Source organism: Orcinus orca, chromosome 8 (genome assembly GCF_937001465.1).
Source record: "Orcinus orca chromosome 8, mOrcOrc1.1, whole genome shotgun sequence".
Classification (NCBI taxonomy): Eukaryota; Metazoa; Chordata; class Mammalia; order Artiodactyla; family Delphinidae; genus Orcinus; species Orcinus orca.
The window spans coordinates 55,227,729-55,247,226 of NC_064566.1; the positions used below are offsets into that span (position 1 = coordinate 55,227,729).

The window sequence follows — 19,498 nt, forward strand, 5'->3', positions numbered from 1 at the left end:
TTATCGCTTGTTTAAATCTTAATCTCTTGTTTAATATCCAATGTTAGAAAAACAGGTGAAATTAGGCACTCTCATATACTGTTGATGGGCATATAAACTGGAATACTTTGGAAAACAATTTGGCAAAAGTATCAAAAGCCTTACAAAAAACTCTAAATGCTTTCATCTAGTAATTCTACTCTAACAATCTGTGTTTAGGAAATAACCCTAAATACAGAAAATACTTTAGATTAATCACATTCACTGTACTATTATTTACAATTTTAAAAAATGGCTACAATATAAATGTCCAATAATAGGAGAATAGTTAGGACAAACTATGGTTTAATTACTGGACAAAATACCATGCAACCATTAAAAATATTTATAAAACATTTACAATATAAGGAAAATACTTTTGTTACGTTAGTGAAAAAGCAAAATTGAACATAGAATATGATTACAGCTACATGTGTAAAAAGAAAAGCAATCGGGCTTCCCTGGTGGCGCAGTGGTTGACAGTCTGCCTGCCAATGCAGGAGACACGGGTTTGTGCCCTGGTCCGGGAGGATCCCACATGCCGCAGAGCGGCTGGGCCCGTGAGCCATGGCCGCGGAGCCTGTGCTCCGCGACGGGAGAGGCCACAACAGCAAGGGGCTCGCATACCACAAAAAAAGAAAAAAAAAAGCAATGAATCTGTATACAGAAAAAAAATTCAGAAAGCATACATCAAAAGACCAATAATAATGGTTGCCTTTATAATGGTTGAGTGTAGTTCTTTCTTTATACTTTTTAGTATCTTTCCAAAGTTCCATGAGAATAAATTTTTATAATAAAAGGTTTATTCAAAACAAATTTAAGAAACTGTTACTTCTAGCAGAACAATCCACTGAGTACAACACCTCTCTCACAAGCAAAACCTCCCAGATATATATATACTCTCACATGGGAGATACACTTACTCTCTCAAACACATAATCCCTAGTTTTTTCCACTTAAGCTTTTAATACTGTACTTCTCAAAGTGTTCTGGGTTTGTTTATTGTTGTCATTGTTTATTAAGATAAATGAAATACTCTTTCCTGGGGTTCAGAAATGGCTTTCTAATTCCATGAATATAACCCTTCCACAATTCAAACATATGTCCCCTTATATTCTCAAAATAAATTTACCAAAAAGATTAAAACTAAAGCCAATTGTCAGAACACTCTTTGACATAAATCACAGCAAGATCCTTTTTGAACCACCTCCTAGAGAAATGGAAATAAAAACAAAAATAAACAACTGGGACCTAATGAAACTTTAAAGCTTTTGCACAGCAAAGGAAACCATAAGCAAGATAAAAAGACAACCCTCAGAATGGGAGAAAATATTTGCAAACGAAGCAACTGACAAAGGATTACTCTCCAAAATATACAAGCACTCATGCAGCTCAATATCAAAAAAACAAACAACCCAATCCAAAAATGGGCAGAAGACCTAAACAGACATTTCTCCAAAGAAGATACACAGAGTGCCAACAAACAAATGAAAGGATGCTCAACATCATTAATCATTAGAGAAATGCAAATCAAAACTACAATGAGGTATCATCTCACACCAGTCAGAATGGCCATCATCAAAAAAATCTACAAACAAGAATGGACTTGAGGACAAGGGGAGGGGGAAGGGTAAGCTGGGATGAAATGAGAGAGTGGCATGGACATATATACACTACCAAATGTAAAACAGATAGCTAGTGGGAAGGAGCCACATAGCACAAGGAGAGCAGCTCAGTGCTCTGTGACCACCTAGAGGGGTGGGATAGGGAGGGTGGGAGGGAGACGCAAGAGGGAGGGGATATGAGGATATATGTATGCGTATAGCTGATTCACTTTGCTATACAGCAGAAACTAACACAACAATGTAAAGCAATTGTACTCCAATAAAGATGTTAGCAACAACAACAAAAAAGTAGTCAATTCTACAAAGTTTAGGAACTGGTGTTATGCACAAAAGACAGCTAATAAAAAGCTCCAAATTAAGTCCAAAGGCACAACTGGGCTTCCCTGGTGGCGCAGTGGGTGAGTGTCCGCCTGCTGATGCAGGGGATGCGGGTTCGTGCCCCGGTCTGGGAAGATCCCACATGCCGCGAAGCAGCTAGGCCCGTGAGCCATGGCCACTGAGCTTGCGCGTCCGGAGCCTGTGCTCCGCAACGGGAGGGGCCACAACAGTGAGAGGCCCGCGTACCGCAAAAAAAAAAAAAAAAAGGCACAACTAATGTACATACAATTTTTTATAATCAGAGAAACAAAAAAAATTTCCGAAAACACTTGTGTCTAGTTGGTCTGTTTACTGAGGCAACAAAGTATCATAAAAAGAATATAGACTTTGGAATCAGAAAAAGGAGTTTATGCCCTGGTTCTGCAACTTTCTAACTGCGAAAACTTGGGGAAACTAAACTTCTCCAACCTCAATTCCCACCTTAGTAAAAGAGGTATAATAGCACTTCCCTAAAGGACTATGAGGAACAAATGAATAACTGGGTACACAGTACTGTAATAAGCAGAGTGCATGTATTAGGTACAGGATACATGGTAGTTCCTATGATTATTTTCATTTCTTTTGGGAGGATGAGGAAGCTCATTTTATAACAAGTTACCCAACTTTATTCCTAATCCAACATCAAGAAACAAAAAAATGAGGCAGCTCTTAAAACCATTAAGAGTCCTTGGCAATTCTCAGTTATAGATTTAGGATGGAGGTAAGCAGATCTTACAGCTCATATCACCTCTCCAGATAATGCAAAACTGTTCAAGAAAGATGCAACCCTATGTCTAACAATTATATTCTTACCTTGCAGGCTACATCAACTAATCGCATCTGGATAGCTTGATTGTCTGGGAGTTTAGTGCCAATTGCAAGCAAAGTGTCCAACAGCTGAGCTACGACTTGATGAGACTCTAGAAAGGAAGATGGAAAGTTGGGTTTTAGAATTTCAAAAGGAGATCACTATAGAAACTAAATTTACTTGGGTAAAGAATGTAGATTTTTGTCAGCTGGGTTCTACTATTTGATCCCTAATTCCCTTCAACTAAATTCCTAAAGGGATCATGTCTAAAAATTTGAGTCCTCCACAGGATGGCACATAGTGCTCCAAAAATGTTTAGTGCTTGACTAATTCAAGGGCTTTTCATTGCCTTCAAGATAAAGTCTAAATTCCTTAGTAGGGCATGCATACATACATACATATATACATACATACATACATACCAGTCCTGCCATGATGTCTAGCCCTCCCTACTTTTCTAGCCTCATCTATTTAAGGTCTCCTCTAGCACCCTTTTCCGCAATTACTTATAATTTGCTCAGGCCAACTTCCCTACCTAGAATGCCTTCATCTACATCCAACTCCATTTTCAACCCTACTCCCCAGGGAGCACCTACTAATCCTGAAGTGTCACCTCCTGTATGGTACTTTTCCTTCTTCCCCTAAAAAAATTAACCATTTCTTCCTCATGCTTCCACTGAATCAGCTGTAACACTTTACGATACTTATTTATTTGTATATCAGACAAAACCAGGAGACTGAAAGATCCTTAAGGGCAAGGACTGTGTTTTATTCACCTTTGTATTCTCAGAATCTAGCGCGACTAATTATATGCCCAACAGATGCTTAATAAATGGGCAAACAGCCAATTCTAAGTGAATCACTATCAATCACCTTAGCCAGATTCTCTTCTTTGTCTAAATTCTCTTCTTTGTTCCAAAATACGGCTCTTATGGTATGGTAGTGTTAGTGGTATACAAGAGGATTTAGGTGGCATTAGGAAAATCATTTTTATATTAATAACCTTGTACAGGCATACCTTGTTTCACTATGCTTCACTTTATTGCACTTTGCAGATACTGTACTACATTTTTTACAAATTGAAGGTTTGTCTCAACCCTGCAACAAACAAGTCTCTCAGAGCCATTTTCAACAGCACTGCTCACTTCATGTCTCTGTCACCTTTTGGTAATTCTTGAAATACTTCAAACTTTCATTATTATATTTGTTATGGTGATTTGTGATCAATGATCTTTGATATTACTATTACAAAAAGATAATGACTCACTAAAGGCTCAGATTATGGTTAACATTTTTTAGCAATACAGTATTAAGGTAGTACATTCTTTTTAGACATAATGCTATTGCACACTTAATCGACTACAGTATAGTGTAGACATTACTTTTATCTGCACTGGGAAATCAAAAAACTTGTGTGACTTGCTTTATTGTGATATTCACAATACTGTGGTGGTCTGGAACAGAACCTGCAATATCTCAGAGGTATGCTTGTACATATTTTAATGAACAAAATAAAAATTGCAGTTATTATGTTGATGACATTAATTTTCTTTTATCTTTACTAATATAGTCTCTTTAAATTAATTTTATTCAACTAAAAAATAATTGTCCACTTAAAAACATTAAGTAAACCATAATATAGATGTGAAACAAATTATGTCAAAAATGGTATGATATATAAATGACCAAAGCTCAGAAAACACTGGTTAAATCATCTCTTACTAAGACTTCCAGTAAAACACAATAGATTGAACACATCTGTTTATCACTAATTCTTTCCTAAAACCTCATTAACATATAAGCGTAAAGAAATTTAAAAGGTATAAACTTACAAGGACAAAGAAAACAGGAGAGGAAAGGTAAGCAGATGAGAAAAGTCAACACATTTTTCAGAGATGGAAAGCAGTTAAAAAGTCTATGGCAGCTCGGTGCTTTGTGACCACCTAGAGGGGTGGGATACGGAGGGTGGGAGGGAGGCACAAGAGGGAGGAGATATGGGGAGATATATATATATATATATATGGCTGATTCACTTCGTTATAAAGCAGAAACTAACACACCATTGTAAAGCAATTATATTCCAATAAAGATGTTAAAAAAAATACTTAGTATGCCAATAAATAAATAAATAAAATCAAAAAAAATAGTCTATGGCAAAACTGAGAAATCTAATACTAAATGCCTACTGAGGAGGGTGTTGTGACAGAGCAAATAAATTCTAGCCATACGCCCAGAAAGATTCAGGAATTGTAGATTTTAAAAAAGACAACCAGGGCTTCCCTGGTGGCACAGTGGTTGAGAGTCTGCCTGCCGATGCAGGGAACTGCCCTGTTCGTGCCCCGGTCCGGGAGGGTCCCACGTGCCATGGAGTGGCTGGGCCCGTGAGCCATGGCTGCTGGGCCTGTGCGCCCAGAGCCTGTGCTCCGCAACAGGAGAGGCCACAACAGTGAGAGGCCCACGTACCACAAAAAAAATAAATAAATAAAAAGACAACCAAAACACAACCCAAAACAGGGATGAGGCAGGGATTTGTTTGAAGCGGCTATAAGAAGTAGTTGGACCCCTGCCTCCTTCCCTATAACCAAATGACCACTGAAATAGGAGGTTTGTTCTCTATAAAAATTAGGACAGAAAGGATCTAATTTGGGGAATACTAGGTGAGGACAGGGAGGAAATATAATGAAGAAGAGAAGATTAAGAGATAATCAACATATTGAAAATGAGACTCCCTCCCTCTCCCTAGCTCCCTTCAGTTGCTTTGGCTAAAAAAAAACACATAGCAGCCAGGCATTTCTCTGTCTTCCTAGCAGGAGAGTCAAAAGCTGATGGGTGCCACAGAAAAACAGCAAAAAACACTAATATTTAACAGTCCTCCAAAGACATAAAGGATCATCTTAGAGTGGAGCCTACCAGCTGACTCTATTCTTTATTCTGTTCCTCTGCAGTTATTCCCACCATTCAATCTTCCAGCTCACTTACTTAATGTTCTGCCTCAGTTATTCTACTATTGATTCCTTCTAGTGCATTTTTCATCTCAGTTATTGTGCTGTTCATCATTGTTTGTTTGTTCTTTAGTCCTTCTAGGTCTTTGTTAAACATTTCTTGTATTTTCTCAATCCGAGCCTCCATTCTATTTCCGAGATTTTGGACCTTCACTATCATTACTCTGAATTCTTTTTCAGGTAGGTTGCCTATTAACACTTCATTTATTTGATTTTGTAGGTTTTTACCTTGCTCCTTCGTCTGTAACATATTTTTCTGTCGTCTCATTTTTTCTGATGTATGGGGCTGTATTCCTGCCTTAATGGCTGTTTGGCCTAAGGCGTCCAGCACTAGAGTTTGCAGGCAGTTGGGTAGAGCCGGGTCTTGGTGCTGAGGTAAGGACCTCCGGGAGACCTCACTCCAATTAATATTCCCTGGGGTCTGAGGTACTCTATTAGTCTATCAGTTTGTTTTTTTTTGTTTTTTTTTTTTTACGCGGGCCTCTCACTGTTGTGGCCTCTCCAGCTGCGGAGCACAGGCTCCGGACGTGCAGGCTCAGCGGCCATGGCTCACGGGCCCAGCCACTCTGCGGCATGTGGGATCTTCCCGGACCAGGGCACGAACCCATGTCCCCTGCATCGGCGGGCAGACTCCCAACCACTGTGCCACCAGGGAAGCCCAGTCTAGCAGTTTGGACTCGGCACTCCCACCAAGGAGCTCAGCCCCAACCCCCAGTCTGGGAACCAAGATACTGCAAGCCACGCAGCATAGCAATAGAAACACACACACACACACACACACACACACAAAGGAGCAGTACAGGGGCTTCCCTGGTGGCGCAGTGGTTGAGAGTCCACCTGCCGATGCAGGGGACACAGGTTTGTGCCCCGGTCCGGGAAGATCCCACATGCCGCGGAGCAGCTAGGCCCATGAGCCATGGCCACTGAGCCTGCGCGTCCAGAGCCTGTGCTCCACAACGGGGGAGGCCACAACAGTGAGAGGCCCGTGTAACGCAAAAAAAAAAAAAAAAAAAAAAAGGAGCAGTACAATAACAGAAATAAAAAATAAAATAAAATTAGAAAAAACAAAAAATGTATTAGGAAAAATAAAAATATAAGTGAAACAACTACAACAAGGTAAAACAGAACCACAACAGAAAAAAAAAAAAGGGAACAAGCCAAAAGGAGCTGAATAACAAACTATAAAGAATAAAATAAAATTAGAAAAATCAAAATATAAATGAATCAACAACAACAAGGTAAAACAGAAACACAACCTAAAAAAATTTAAAAAATTAAAAAAGACCCTTGGCTGCGGGGGCAGAGCTTAGGCAGGGGCAGAACTTAGGCGGGGGTGGGGTTTAGTGTGGGGGAACCTAGGCATAGCACCTGTGGGGAAAGGCAGCACGGCCTGAGGGGGGCCTTGGTGTGCAGAGTTTAGAGTTCAGAGGTAAGGCCCTGGGTGAGGGTGTGTGGACGGAGCTTAGGTTCAGCACTGCTGGACCTCCAAGGGCAGAGGATTAGGCCCAGGACCTCAGCAGGCTCCCCACGGGCCCAAGTGGGCAGGGAAATGCTGGCTGTGCTCCCTTCCATTCCTCCCCTCTCCCGAGGGTCTCCCCTGTCCCTGTTGATCCGCTAACCATGGGTGGGCCCCACCTGGTCTGGGAACCCCTCCCCTCCCCCAGCCGCCCCTCAGGGGCGCCGGTCCCATCCCACCTCCACTTCTCCTTGCCCCTCACTCCCCGACATGTCACACTCCCCCTACCCAGTCACTCAGTGGTTCCTACCATCCCCTTCGATGTCTGTGGTCCCCCACCAGTGCCTGGTAGGTGCCCTAGCTGCGCAGAGATGCGAACTCAGCGTCCTCCTACTCTGCCATCTTGACTCCGCCCCCATCAAATTGTTTTATGGTAGTAGTAGGAATACTTTTTAAATTTCTCCCTAATGTCATTACATTGGCATTTCAATAAATGCCAAAAAATTTTTTTAAATATATTTTGATTGTTTCCTGTGAATTAAAAGTCTTGGGTCAAAATTCAATACAGGTAAAATTTAAAGTTCCTTCTAACAAAATAAAAAATTCTCAACTTCAACCCATGGGCTACTTATATAAGATATTTGTTATCATTAAATAGTTGTACAGTAAGTGAATTTAGATTGTCTCTTGAGTTCACTGGACCTTTATTACTCTCATAACCTCAAGTTGATAGACTAAATGTTGTCCAATATTTAAATAATCATATTTGTTTAAATATGTATATCCTAAAATGAAATAAAACTATTTTTTGAAACTACAAACAATTCAAACAAAACTATAGTACTTTCAGGAACAGCCACAAAGGATTTCATTTTATTTAATTTTAGAATAAATATCAAGGCAATGAGGCACTAACCCTATAAGAAAATCTTGTACATAAATAAAACTAGATAATCAAAGAAAAAAAATTTTAAGGTAAAATAGTTTTCCTTTTCACCTTAAACACTGAGAATAATTTTAGTGGGCATCAACAAGGAACAAACAGAAAAGGCAACAACATATGAAACTTGGGAGATGTTGCCTTTATAGGAAGTAAACTGTGGGGGACCCCATGACCAGGGCAGCACCAGGGCAGTTTCTGAGTTAGTAGGCACAGTCAACAAAACATCAACTCTGTCACATACTATGTAACCTTGAACAAGTTAGTTAACTTCTCTGAGCTTCAGTTTCCCAGCCTATAAAACAGGGACAATAGTATCTATCTTATGTCATATGTAAACTATCTTAAGTATATGGCACTTAGTAGAGATCAATAAATGATAGCTATTAAGAGACAAACCTGTATTTTAACTCTAGTGTAAATATATGTACATGGTTTTATTGAATCACCCTCAAATTCCTTTTCAATAACCACCAACACAACAAAATTTTGTTCTACATTGTATACAAAAGGAACTAAAGATTTCTGATCTAATTATACAGCTTTTTCTTTTTTTCTGGCCAGGCCTGCAGCATATGGGGTCTTAGTTCCCCAACCAGGGATCAAACCCGTGCCCCCTGCAATGGCAGCTCAGTCCTAACCACAGGACAGCCAGGGAATTCCCTATATAGCTTTTAAATTGCAACTTACTTTCATTCTGCAGGATGTTAATGGCATCATCCATAATGCAGTCTGGTGAAAATCCTGCTGTCTTTGACAGTAAACCCAACAATGATGCAATTTTCAGTCTCACAGATGGATCATTCTCCTGAAACAAAAGAAGCTATTGTTACATTGATGCTCTACTCTCAGGAACATGGGAAACTAATATCCCAAAACAGAGTCAACAAGTATTTCTTAAGCTTTATTTCTGAAAAATTAACTTTATATGCTTTGGGGGCAGAAAGTTTTTCTCAATCTGTATGTTACACCTAAATACTGCAAAGTGAATGGGAATATTTTATGCCTTCCTGATGTCATTAACTTCTAAGGAGATGTGTGCTTTTGGGATTAAAAGTAACTTTCCTCCACTTTGCAGTAACATTAGACATGAGTTGCAGCAACTTGGACCACCAACACTGCCAGCACTGGGCACTCAACATTGCTGTCAGCACCACTGTTTTTGGAGTCCCAGAAATTGGGTGCTGCAGCTACTACTGCTATCACCAGAAAGAAGTTTTCGTTCTACCTGTGTTTTTTTGGATCACCAGATCCTGATCAGAAGTCTGGGGCAGGTGATGGGATTTCCCAGGTGGTCCAGTGGTTAAGACTGTGCTCCCAATGCAGGGGGCCCGGGTTCAATCCCTGGACAGGGAACTAGATCCCACATGACACAACTAAAAATCCTGCATGCAGCAACAAAGATCCTGCGTGCCACAAGTAAGACCCGGCGCAGCCAAATAAATAAATAAATAAATATTTTAAAGAAAAGTCTGGGGCAGGTGAATCATTGTCTGGGTCTAGGTCCTGGGTCTGGGGCCCAGGGCAAGAGAGACTAAGACATGAGTTAGCTTCAATATCGGGAGGTGGTCTCTAATTTGCACCAAGATTCCTATGGTGAGAAATTTTCCCCAAAGACCGAAAGGAACATGTCTTTTTGTTCATCACCATATCACAAGTATGTAGCACAATATCTGGCACTAAGTAGACAGATGTTCAATAAACATAGGTAAAATGAAAAAAAAAAAAGTACCTTGCCAACGCTAAGATTAAGCAAGCATTTCTGTCCCAAGGACAAAATTACTTAAATGTATGCTCAAAAGATGAAGTGCCTTCTAGATGTGACCCCAGTTTCTAAGGAGGTAACTGGGCACAACAAGAAGGCCTGAAGCAGGAGAAGGGACAAAAGATACGCAGTCAGAAGACCCTGAATCCTGGCACACCACTTACCATATGTTCAACCTTGGGAAAGTCATTTTCTTGGGAACTTAAGCTGTGGAGTGCAGCAGAAGGAGAAAGGGCTTTGAAATTGGCCAGATTGAGGTATGAAACCTGGACTCACTATGTAATAGCTATATGTCTTGAACAGGCTAATTAACTTCCTAAGCCTCATCTGTGAAATGGGGCTATTAACAACCTCAAACAGCTACTGAGAGGAAAACAACTCACACAGAAATGGGCATACAGAAGGCAATCAAATATTAATGCCCTTCCTTCCTTCCTCTATGATCATCAGTCCTTTCATGTGGAGGGTAATAAAACCTGAACTGAATCCCTATGAATATGGTACTCCGATAGGTACCATAAAGAGCAAATAAAAAACACGTGAAAAATAAGGATGCAATCACCAAGCCCAGAATATGGGAAATTCCACAGGGTAAAATGCCTGGTTTTTAAACAATAAATATCATGGGAAAGAAAAGGTGGTGGGGGGAGGGAATGCTATAGATTAAAAGAAACTGAAAAGGACAGCTAAACTAACGAAATGCAACATGTGAATCCTGCTCAAACAAACCAACTGTAAAAAGACTTTAAGACAATCAGTGAAAGCTGAACATGGACTAGGTGTTATACACTATTAAGGATTATTGTTAAGTGTCATTTTTTTTAAGTCCTAAAAAAAGTCCTAATTTGTTAAACACAGATAATTAAGTGTTTATAGGTAAAATGATATGTTGCCTGGGATTTGCCCCACCCCCAAAAAAGTAGGGGAATGCACCAAACAAGAAGAGCAAAATGTTGATAATTGTTGAAGCTGGATGAGGAACACTGGAAAGCTCATATTATTTTCTCTCCTTTTGTGTATGTTTGTAAATTTACAAAAAAAAAAAGTTAACTTTTTAGAAAAATCACATGAAAGTACTTATTCTATCTAAAATGCAAATTAATTTACTCATTCAACAAACATTCAAGGAGTACCTACTATGTGCCGAGCATCATTCTAGCTGCTGGGGATACAACAGTGAATAAAACAGAAGCAATCCCTGCTCTCACAGCGCTTATATTCAAGTGGATAAGACTGGCGAAAGAGGGAATCCTCTGGTGGTCCAGTGGTTAGGACTTGGTGCTTTCACTGCCATGGGCCCAGGTTCAATCCCTGGTCGGGGAACTATGATCGTGCAAGCCGTGTGGCTCGGCCAAAAAGAATAAAAAATTTAAAAATAAAGACTGGCAAAAGAAAATATGTAATTTCAGATGGTAAGCATTCTGAAGAAAAACGACGTGTGTAAGAGGTTAAAGAATACTGTGGAGAGGCTGTTATAGACAGGACAGTGAGGGAAGTCCACTCTACGGATATGACTTTTGAACGGACACTTAACTGAGTGAGACAGAGAGCAATAGGAAGTTTTAGGGAAGCAGCATTCCAGGCAGAAGAATGTTGCAAACCCAGAATATGGAAGATTCTAAAATGCTGCATTTAAGAATACATACATATCTGTTATAGTGATTCTCTCCAGAGTAATCTCTGGAGAGTGTATTTTGTTTTCTAACTTTTTTATTTGCAGAGGCAAGTCTCATTCTTTATTTTATACACTTCTATACTGCTTGAATTTGTTACAATAAATGCTACAGTTTGGGGTTTTTAAAAGAATGTTAAATTTAAAACTCCGCACAAACATTCATAACCCTTCAAAAGCTTCCAGTTTCCTATGGAAAGAAGCCTGAGCTGCTGAGCATGACACAACGGCCTGCCAAGACTGTCCCGTACATCAGCTCCCACAATTCCCCACCAAGCTTGATGCCATGAGGCTTCAAGTTTCTGTACTTCTGCTCAGATTGCTCCTCTGCCTAAATTGCTCTCCCTGCCTCCCACAGCCACTCCCTCCTGCCCCTCAGGTGTCAGCAACCCCAGGAAGTTTGTCTCTGATGCCTGAACTGGACAAGAGTGCCCTTCCCCTTGGACCACCCAAGCAGCCTGGTGCAACCCTTTATCATGCCCCTCACCAGTGCACTGTAATTATCATAGTGTATTATGTGATTGTGTCTGTTTCCCCAACCAACCTGTGAGCTGCTAAAGTGACAAGCAGAATGCCCAGAAAGCACTTCGTACATTCTGATAAAAATAAAGGGAAGAGTATAGGAAAAGGAAAAGCCACGTGTCCTACTTAATTCACTCGGTGAATTAAATAATTCATCCATCATCTGTTCAACAGGATTTCCTGAGTACTTACAAGGAGCCACTGTGTTTGGCCATGGGGATACACTGCCCTCATGGAACTTTAAGTTTTAATGGGCAAGGCAGACAATTGTCAAGTAATGTCCAAATACATAATTACAAAGTTGTACTGTAAAGGAAAAATAAAGAGTTCTATGAAAGCATATAACAAACACGGACTTTAATTTGAGGCAGAGAGAAAAGAATAAATGAATGCTCTCAGTCATGAAAGAACACCACAGCTTCCAGAACTGAAAAAGGGGGCAATGTGGCTAAAATGTAGACTACCATGAAATGCGGCTACAGAGGCAAGCAGGTGCCACAACTTTTTGAGAATTATGGCAAGTGCCTCTGATAGTGCCCTGAATGTAGCAGAATTCAATACATATTTGTTAACTGTTGAATAAACAAATGAATAGTCTTTGTCCTAAGAACAATAAAAATCCTTTGAATAACTATAATGAGGAGAGTGACATAAACAGATTCAACTTTCTGAAATACCAAACCAGCCTCAATATAATGATTGGATTGGAAGGGGCAAAAGTAGCCAGAGACAAATTAAGAGTAATTGCGGTGCTTGCTTTGGCAGCACATATACTAAAACTGGGACAACAGAGAGAAAATTTGCATGGCTCCCATGCAAGGATGACATACAAATTCATGAAGCATTCCATATTTCTGAAAAAAAATTTAATCCTTTGAGCAGCGAAAAATAAAAAAAGGAGTATTTGATTTAAAAAATTATAGAACAGCAAAAGAATTTGAATGGTTCCAAAGAATTATTCATCTTTCCATTCATTCTTTTAATAAATTAAATAAAACTTAATACGCGAAAAAAAAAAAAAACAGTATACCGCTATAGTCCAGCAAAAGGCAATGCCAAGACTCCCACTTACGTTAGGGGCAGGCTAGATAATACAGAACAACCTTCCCGCTAAGGAAAACTAGAATGGTATTACAGATGCCAAAAAAGAAAAACATATGTGTGTGACTTCTCAAAGGAAACAATACAATGATATATTTAAAATACTAAAAACAAACAAACAAATAAAGAAAAACAGCCAACCTAAATTCTACACACAGCAAAACCATCGTTCAAGAAGGGAGGTAGGGGCTTCCCTGGTGACACAGTAATTAAGAATCCACCTGCCAATGCAGGGGACACTGGTTCAAGCCCTGGTCCAGGAAGATCCCACATGCCATAGAGCAACTAAGCCCGTGCACCACAACTACTGAGCCTGTGCTCTAGAGCCTGTGAGCCACAACTACTGAAGCCCGAGCACCTAGAGCCCGTGTTCCACAACAAGAGAAGCCACCGCAATAAGAGGCCCACGCACCGCAACGAAGAGTAGCCCCCACTTGCCGCAACTAGAGAAAAACCTATGCACAGCAACAAAGACCCAAAGCAGCCAAAAATAAATAAAATAAAATAAAATAAAGAAGGAACGTAAAGGGAATTCCCTGGCAGCTCAGTGGTTAGGACTCAGCACTTTCACTGCTGTGGCCCAGGTTCAGTGGCTGGTTGGGGAACTAAGATCCCACAAACCATGCAGCATGGCCAAAAAAAAAAGAATGGACATAAAACTTAAAACTTTTCCATACATACAAACACAAAGAATTTGTCACTGAGTGCCACCAGTAAAGTCACAATAAATGGAAATATCAGAGGGTATTCATCAGCCAAAAGGAAAATAATCCCAGATGAATAAACAGTCACAGATACAAGAAGGAAAGAAAAGCAATGATAAATACATGTGGGTAAATGATAAATACACAGGTAAACTTAAATGAATATTGCCTGTAGAAAATAACAATGTCTTCCAGAGTGAAAAATGGAGAATTAAAACATAAAACTTCATTCACACATGTAAGTCAGGAAGGCGGATAAATGAAGTTAAAGTCCTCACATTGTTCAAAATAGAAACTGTACCATTTAACACTTGACTTTGATCAGTCAAGAATTCATGTAATAGCTAGGTTATAACCAGTAAAAGAAGTGTAAAAGAATGTATAACTCCCAAGCTAATAAAAAAGGGGTGGAGGAGAGAATTTTTTTAAAAGAGTCAATGCAAAAGATGGCAAGAAATGAGAGAAAAGAAAAGAACACTGAGCAGGTAAGACAAATAGAAGGCATTTAATAAGAGGGTAGATTTAAACCGGCATATATCAATAAACACATTAAATGTAATGAACTAAATGCTCCAATTGAAAAACAAACACTGTCAAGTGAAATTTTTAAAAAACTAACTACATGTTTTTTACATGGGTAATAAAATAAAATGTTATAAAAAAGATGAAAATAAAAAGTAGAAATAGGTATACCATGTAAACTTTAATCAAGAGATAGTTGGTATCATAATATTAATATCAAACAAAGCCGTTATATGCTGATATGATTATTTGTAAAGAATCCAAAATCTACACATAATTTATTAAAATTGTTAAATGAGCTTAGCAAGGTTGTTAGATATAGGATTTAATAAGCAAAAATCAATTGCATTTCTGAATATCCATTCTGTACTATTAGAAAATAAAATTTTTTAAACATATCATTTACAATAACAAAATATTAACTACCTAGGAATAACTAACAAAAAGAAGTACAAAAGGACTTTCCTGGTGGTGCAGTGGTTAAGAATCCGCCTGCCAATGCAGGGGACACGGGTTCGAGCCCTGGTCCAGCTCAAAATTTATAAAGAAATTAAAAGACCAAGAACAATTAATATATTCTTAAAGAAGAGGAAGGTGGGAGAAGTTGTCCTACCAGATGTCAAGATTTATTATAATGTTATGCTAAGACAGCATGGTATTGGCATAAGAATAGACAAACAGAACAGTAGAAGAGACAGCCCTGAAACATACCCACCCATATACAGACACTTAATTTACCAGAAAGGTGGTACTGCAAAACAATGGGGAGGGCTTCCCTGGTGGCACAGTGGTTGAGAGTCCGCCTGCCGATGCAGGGGACATGGGTTCGTGCCTCGGTCCGGGAAGATCCCACATGCCGCGGAGCGGCTGGGCCCGTGAGCCATGGCCGCTGAGCCTGCGCGTCCGGAGCCTGTGCTCCGCAACGGGAGAGGCCACAGCAGTGAGAGGCCCGCGTACCGCAAAAAAAAAAAAAAAACAATGGGGAAAGGACATTCTTTTCAGTAAATGGTGCTGGGACATTTGCACTTCCATACACCAAAGCATCACACACACAAATCAATTCCATGTATGAAAAACAAATAATAAGCTTCTAATAATAATGTAGCAAAATGTCTTAATGAGCTCAGGGTAGGTAAACCCTTCTTATATCAATCAGACAAGAAAAGCACAAAATATAACTCAAAAGACTGTCAAATTGGGTTACATTAAGAACTTATTTTCATCAAAATACAACATTAAGGGACTAAAAAGGGAGAAGATATTTGTAACATGTATAACCAAAGAACTTGTACCCAGAATATAAAGAATTCCCACAAAGCAATAAGGGAAAAAAAAAAAATTTGTAAAACAGGCAAGAGACATACATAGGTATTACCCAAAAGAATATCCAGTTAAACGTATTAAAGTTGCTCCCCTTTATAGTAATCTAAGAAATGCAAATTAAAGCCACAGTGACTACACATCCACAGGAATTGTCAAAGTGAAGAAAATCGGGCTTCCCTGGTGGCACAGTGGTTGAGAATCTGCCTGCCAATGCAGGGGACACGGGTTCGAGCCCTGGTCTGGGAGGATCCCACATGCCGCGGAGCAACTAGGCCCGTGAGCCACAACTACTGAGCCTGCGCGTCTGGAGCCTGTGCTCCGCAACAAGAGAGGCCGCGATAGTAAGAGGCCCGCGCACCGCGATGAAGAGTGGCCCCTGCTCGCCGCAACTGGAGAGAGCCCTCGCGCAGAAACGAAGACCCAACACAGTCAAAAATAAATAAATAAATAAATTTAAAAAAAAAAAAATGAAGAAAATCAATTGCAGCTATTGCAAAGTATGTGGAACAACTGGAACTCTCACACAGTGCTAATACGAGTGTAAACTGGTATTACCACTTTGGAAAACAGTTGGCTCAGTAATTCCACTCCAGGGTATATACTACACAGAAATGCAAGCCATGCACACCAAGAGACTTGTATAAAAATGTCTGTGGCAATATTTCTTATAATAGCTAAAACCTGGAAACAGTCTAAATGTCCATCAATAATAGAATGAATAAATAAATTATGGTATACTCATACAATGAAATCTTTTTTTTTTTTTTTTTCTTTTTTTTTGCGGTACGCGGGCCTCTCACTGTTGTGCCCTCTCCCATTGCGGAGCACAGGCTCCGGACGCGCAGCCCAGGCTCCGGACGCGCAGCCTCAGCGGCCATGGCTCATGGGCCCAGCCACTCCACGGCATGTGGGATCCTCCCGGACCGGGGCACGAACCCATGTCCTCTGCATCGGCAGACGGACTCTCAACCACTGTGCCACCAGGGAAGCCCGAAGTCTTATACTGTAGTAAAAATGAATGAACTACAGCTACAGTTAATAATATAGATAAATCTCACAGAATTTTGAGCAAAAGTCCCACAAAAAAAGATACATACAGAGAGGGAGGGAGGGAAAGAGGAAGGAAGGAAGGAAGGAAGGAAGGAAGGAAGGAAGGAAGGAAGGAAAGAAGTGTTTTTTTTAGCAAATAAATCTGTATTTAGTACAAGTTTAAATGGTAAAAAAAATTTTTAAAGGAATTTTTTACCCCAAAAGTCAGGAGAGTAGTGGTTATCTTTGGGAAAGGGGGGAGAAATAATTAGAAGGAGTTTTGAGGGGGCCCATGGGAGGCTGATTATATTCCATTTCTTGACCTGGATGGTAGTCACATACGGTGTTCATGTTGATCAATAGGCTATATGACGTTTTTCTATGCATTCTTTACATGTTGTATTTCATAATAAAGCTTAAAAATATTATAGTTGGGACTTCCCTGGCGGTCCAGCGGTTAAGACTCTGCACTTCCACTGCAGAGGGTGTGGGTTCGATCCCTGGTTAGGGAACTAAGATCCTGATGCTGTGTGGTGCAGCCAAAAAATTAAAAAATAATAATAATAAATTAAAAATATGACAGTTGTTTATATTACTGAGGTAATGGAAACAGAGAGGTAGATGGACTTAAGAGATATTTAGAAGGTAAAATCAACATGAGTTGGTGAGGAAGGGAATATGGAGAGAGGAAAGGGTGAGGGTTATATTTAGGATCCTTCTTGGGTTTCTGATTTAAGGGTCTATATTGTTGGTGGTACACTTCTTGCTATAAGGTAAACTGGAGAATGAAGGGAGATACCAAATTCAGTTTTGAACACAAATAAAAGCCAATTCCTTATGGACTTCAAATCATTAAAATAACATCATCAAATCAAGTAATTGTCTTTCAGAGACAATAGATTAGTCAAATACCCTAATTCTGCAGTGAAAGAGGACAGAAAAGATACATAGTCTTTCAATGGTCTGGAATGGAGTCACAGACCTCCAAACACAAGGGAGCAGCACAGAAAACAGAAGTACTAAGTCTAGCAGATAAGAGGAAGGCAAGGAGGAAAGAGAGTATCTGACCTAGTAACATTCTTTCTTCATCTAGATACTTTACTCAAGTTCTTCTACTTTCTGAAATTATCCCCTGGTACCCTTCATGCCTAAGCTTAAAACTGCCTCGGGGGAAGGCCTCTCTAATAATTGCTCTTCTCACATTAAAACTGTCCTTGTTCAGGCTTTCCTCATCTTGCTGTAGACTTATCAGTCTCCTAGTTGGTCACCCTAACTCCCGTCCCGCCCTCATTCAGTTCCTCCATCCTCCATACCGCCCCCGAGAGTGACATGTCTAAAACAAAAACCCCCAAGGTAGAATACAAGAACCTTCCATTAGACAAGATTTCTAGTCTAAAGTAAAGAGTTCTCAATTTAAAATCTACACCAGGGACTTCCCTAGTGGCGCAGTGATTAAGAATCCGCCTGCCAACGCAGGAGACACGGGTTCGAGCCCTGGTCCGGGAAGATCCCACATGCCACGGAACAACTAAGCCCGTGTGCCACAACTACTGAGCCTGAGCTCTACTGAGCCTGAGCTCTAATAAGCCTGAGCTCTAGAGCCCGAGCTCTACTGAGCCTGAGCTCTAGAGCCCGCAAGCCACACTACTGAACCCAAATGGCACGACTACTGAAGTCCGTGGGCCTAGAGCCTGTGCTACGCAACAAGAGAAGCCACCGCAATGAGAAGCCCGCGCACCTCTACGAAGAGTAGCCCCCGCTCGCCGCAACTAGAGAAAGCCCACGCACAGCAACGAAGACCCAACGCAGCCAAAAATAATTAATTAATTTAAAAAGCAATAAAATAAAATAAAATCTACACCAGCCAAACTACCTGTATTTCTTCTAACATGGTAAGTTATTTCACATCTCGATGCCTTTGCTCACAATTGCTCCTTCTTTCTAAAACGTCTTTCCTCCTACTTTCCAACTGCCCATAATCTGATTAAGATTCATCTCAAGCATCACTACTCTATAATGCCCTTCTAGGCCCGTGCTCCCAAGTACAATTGATTACCCTCCTCTTTAAAGTTATATCATAACCTATCTCAGATTTCGCAGCACCTATAACATTGTATTATTATCCATTTTTTGTCTAATCTACCCAACTAGACTCAGATCAGGGATCATATATTAATCTCTGTATCATCAACATGAAGCACAAGGCCTGGCACAGAATTAGAATTCAGAACACTTAGAGTGAATGAAAAAAATAAACAAATGAATAACTCAAGCCCTTACCATCTATATATCACATATATATTTGATCTACCAACTATACTACTGGCCCTTAAAGGACAAAGAACATGTCTCACAGTTCCCAACATCCTCCACAGCAACTAACACAGTAGTATAAGTGAAGAACCGCTCATGTGAAATATTAACAAGTTCAGCTACAGAAAACCTTGGATGAGAAAAGCAGAAGCCAAAGTAGTTATCTACTAAAATACAAGATACCATATTTCTGTATAAAATAGAAGAATAAAAAAACACTATAGTCATCAATCTAGAACTGGACCCATTTATCATCCCTCCTCCTTTCCTCTGGGGCTAGAATCTGCTAGACTAATGCACATAGCATGGCCTGGTTAAAGAGCTTGGGGTCTGACATCAGA

The 19,498-nt window shown here is 40.0% G+C and overlaps 1 protein-coding gene and 1 non-coding gene across 4 annotated transcripts in view; one reads left to right on the plus strand and one right to left on the minus strand.

Annotated features, from left to right (window-relative positions):
- INTS4 (integrator complex subunit 4) overlaps nucleotides 1–19,498 on the minus strand; it is a 112,484-nt gene that overhangs the window by 84,658 nt on the left and 8,328 nt on the right. For 2 of the 3 annotated variants that reach the window (XM_033405800.2, XM_004279834.4), the window contains exons 3-4: nucleotides 8,897–9,014; nucleotides 2,814–2,920 (exon numbers count right to left, since the gene is read on the minus strand). In XM_033405800.2, coding sequence (XP_033261691.1) covers nucleotides 2,814–2,920; nucleotides 8,897–9,014 — 225 coding nt within the window. Of the gene's footprint in view, nucleotides 1–2,813; nucleotides 2,921–8,896; nucleotides 9,016–19,498 lie in introns of those variants that run through there. The other variant, XM_049713610.1, reaches the window with a different exon arrangement.
- LOC117196592 (U6 spliceosomal RNA) lies at nucleotides 12,915–13,021 on the plus strand. The gene has a single exon (XR_004476858.1). It is a non-coding gene; the product is annotated as a U6 spliceosomal RNA (small nuclear RNA).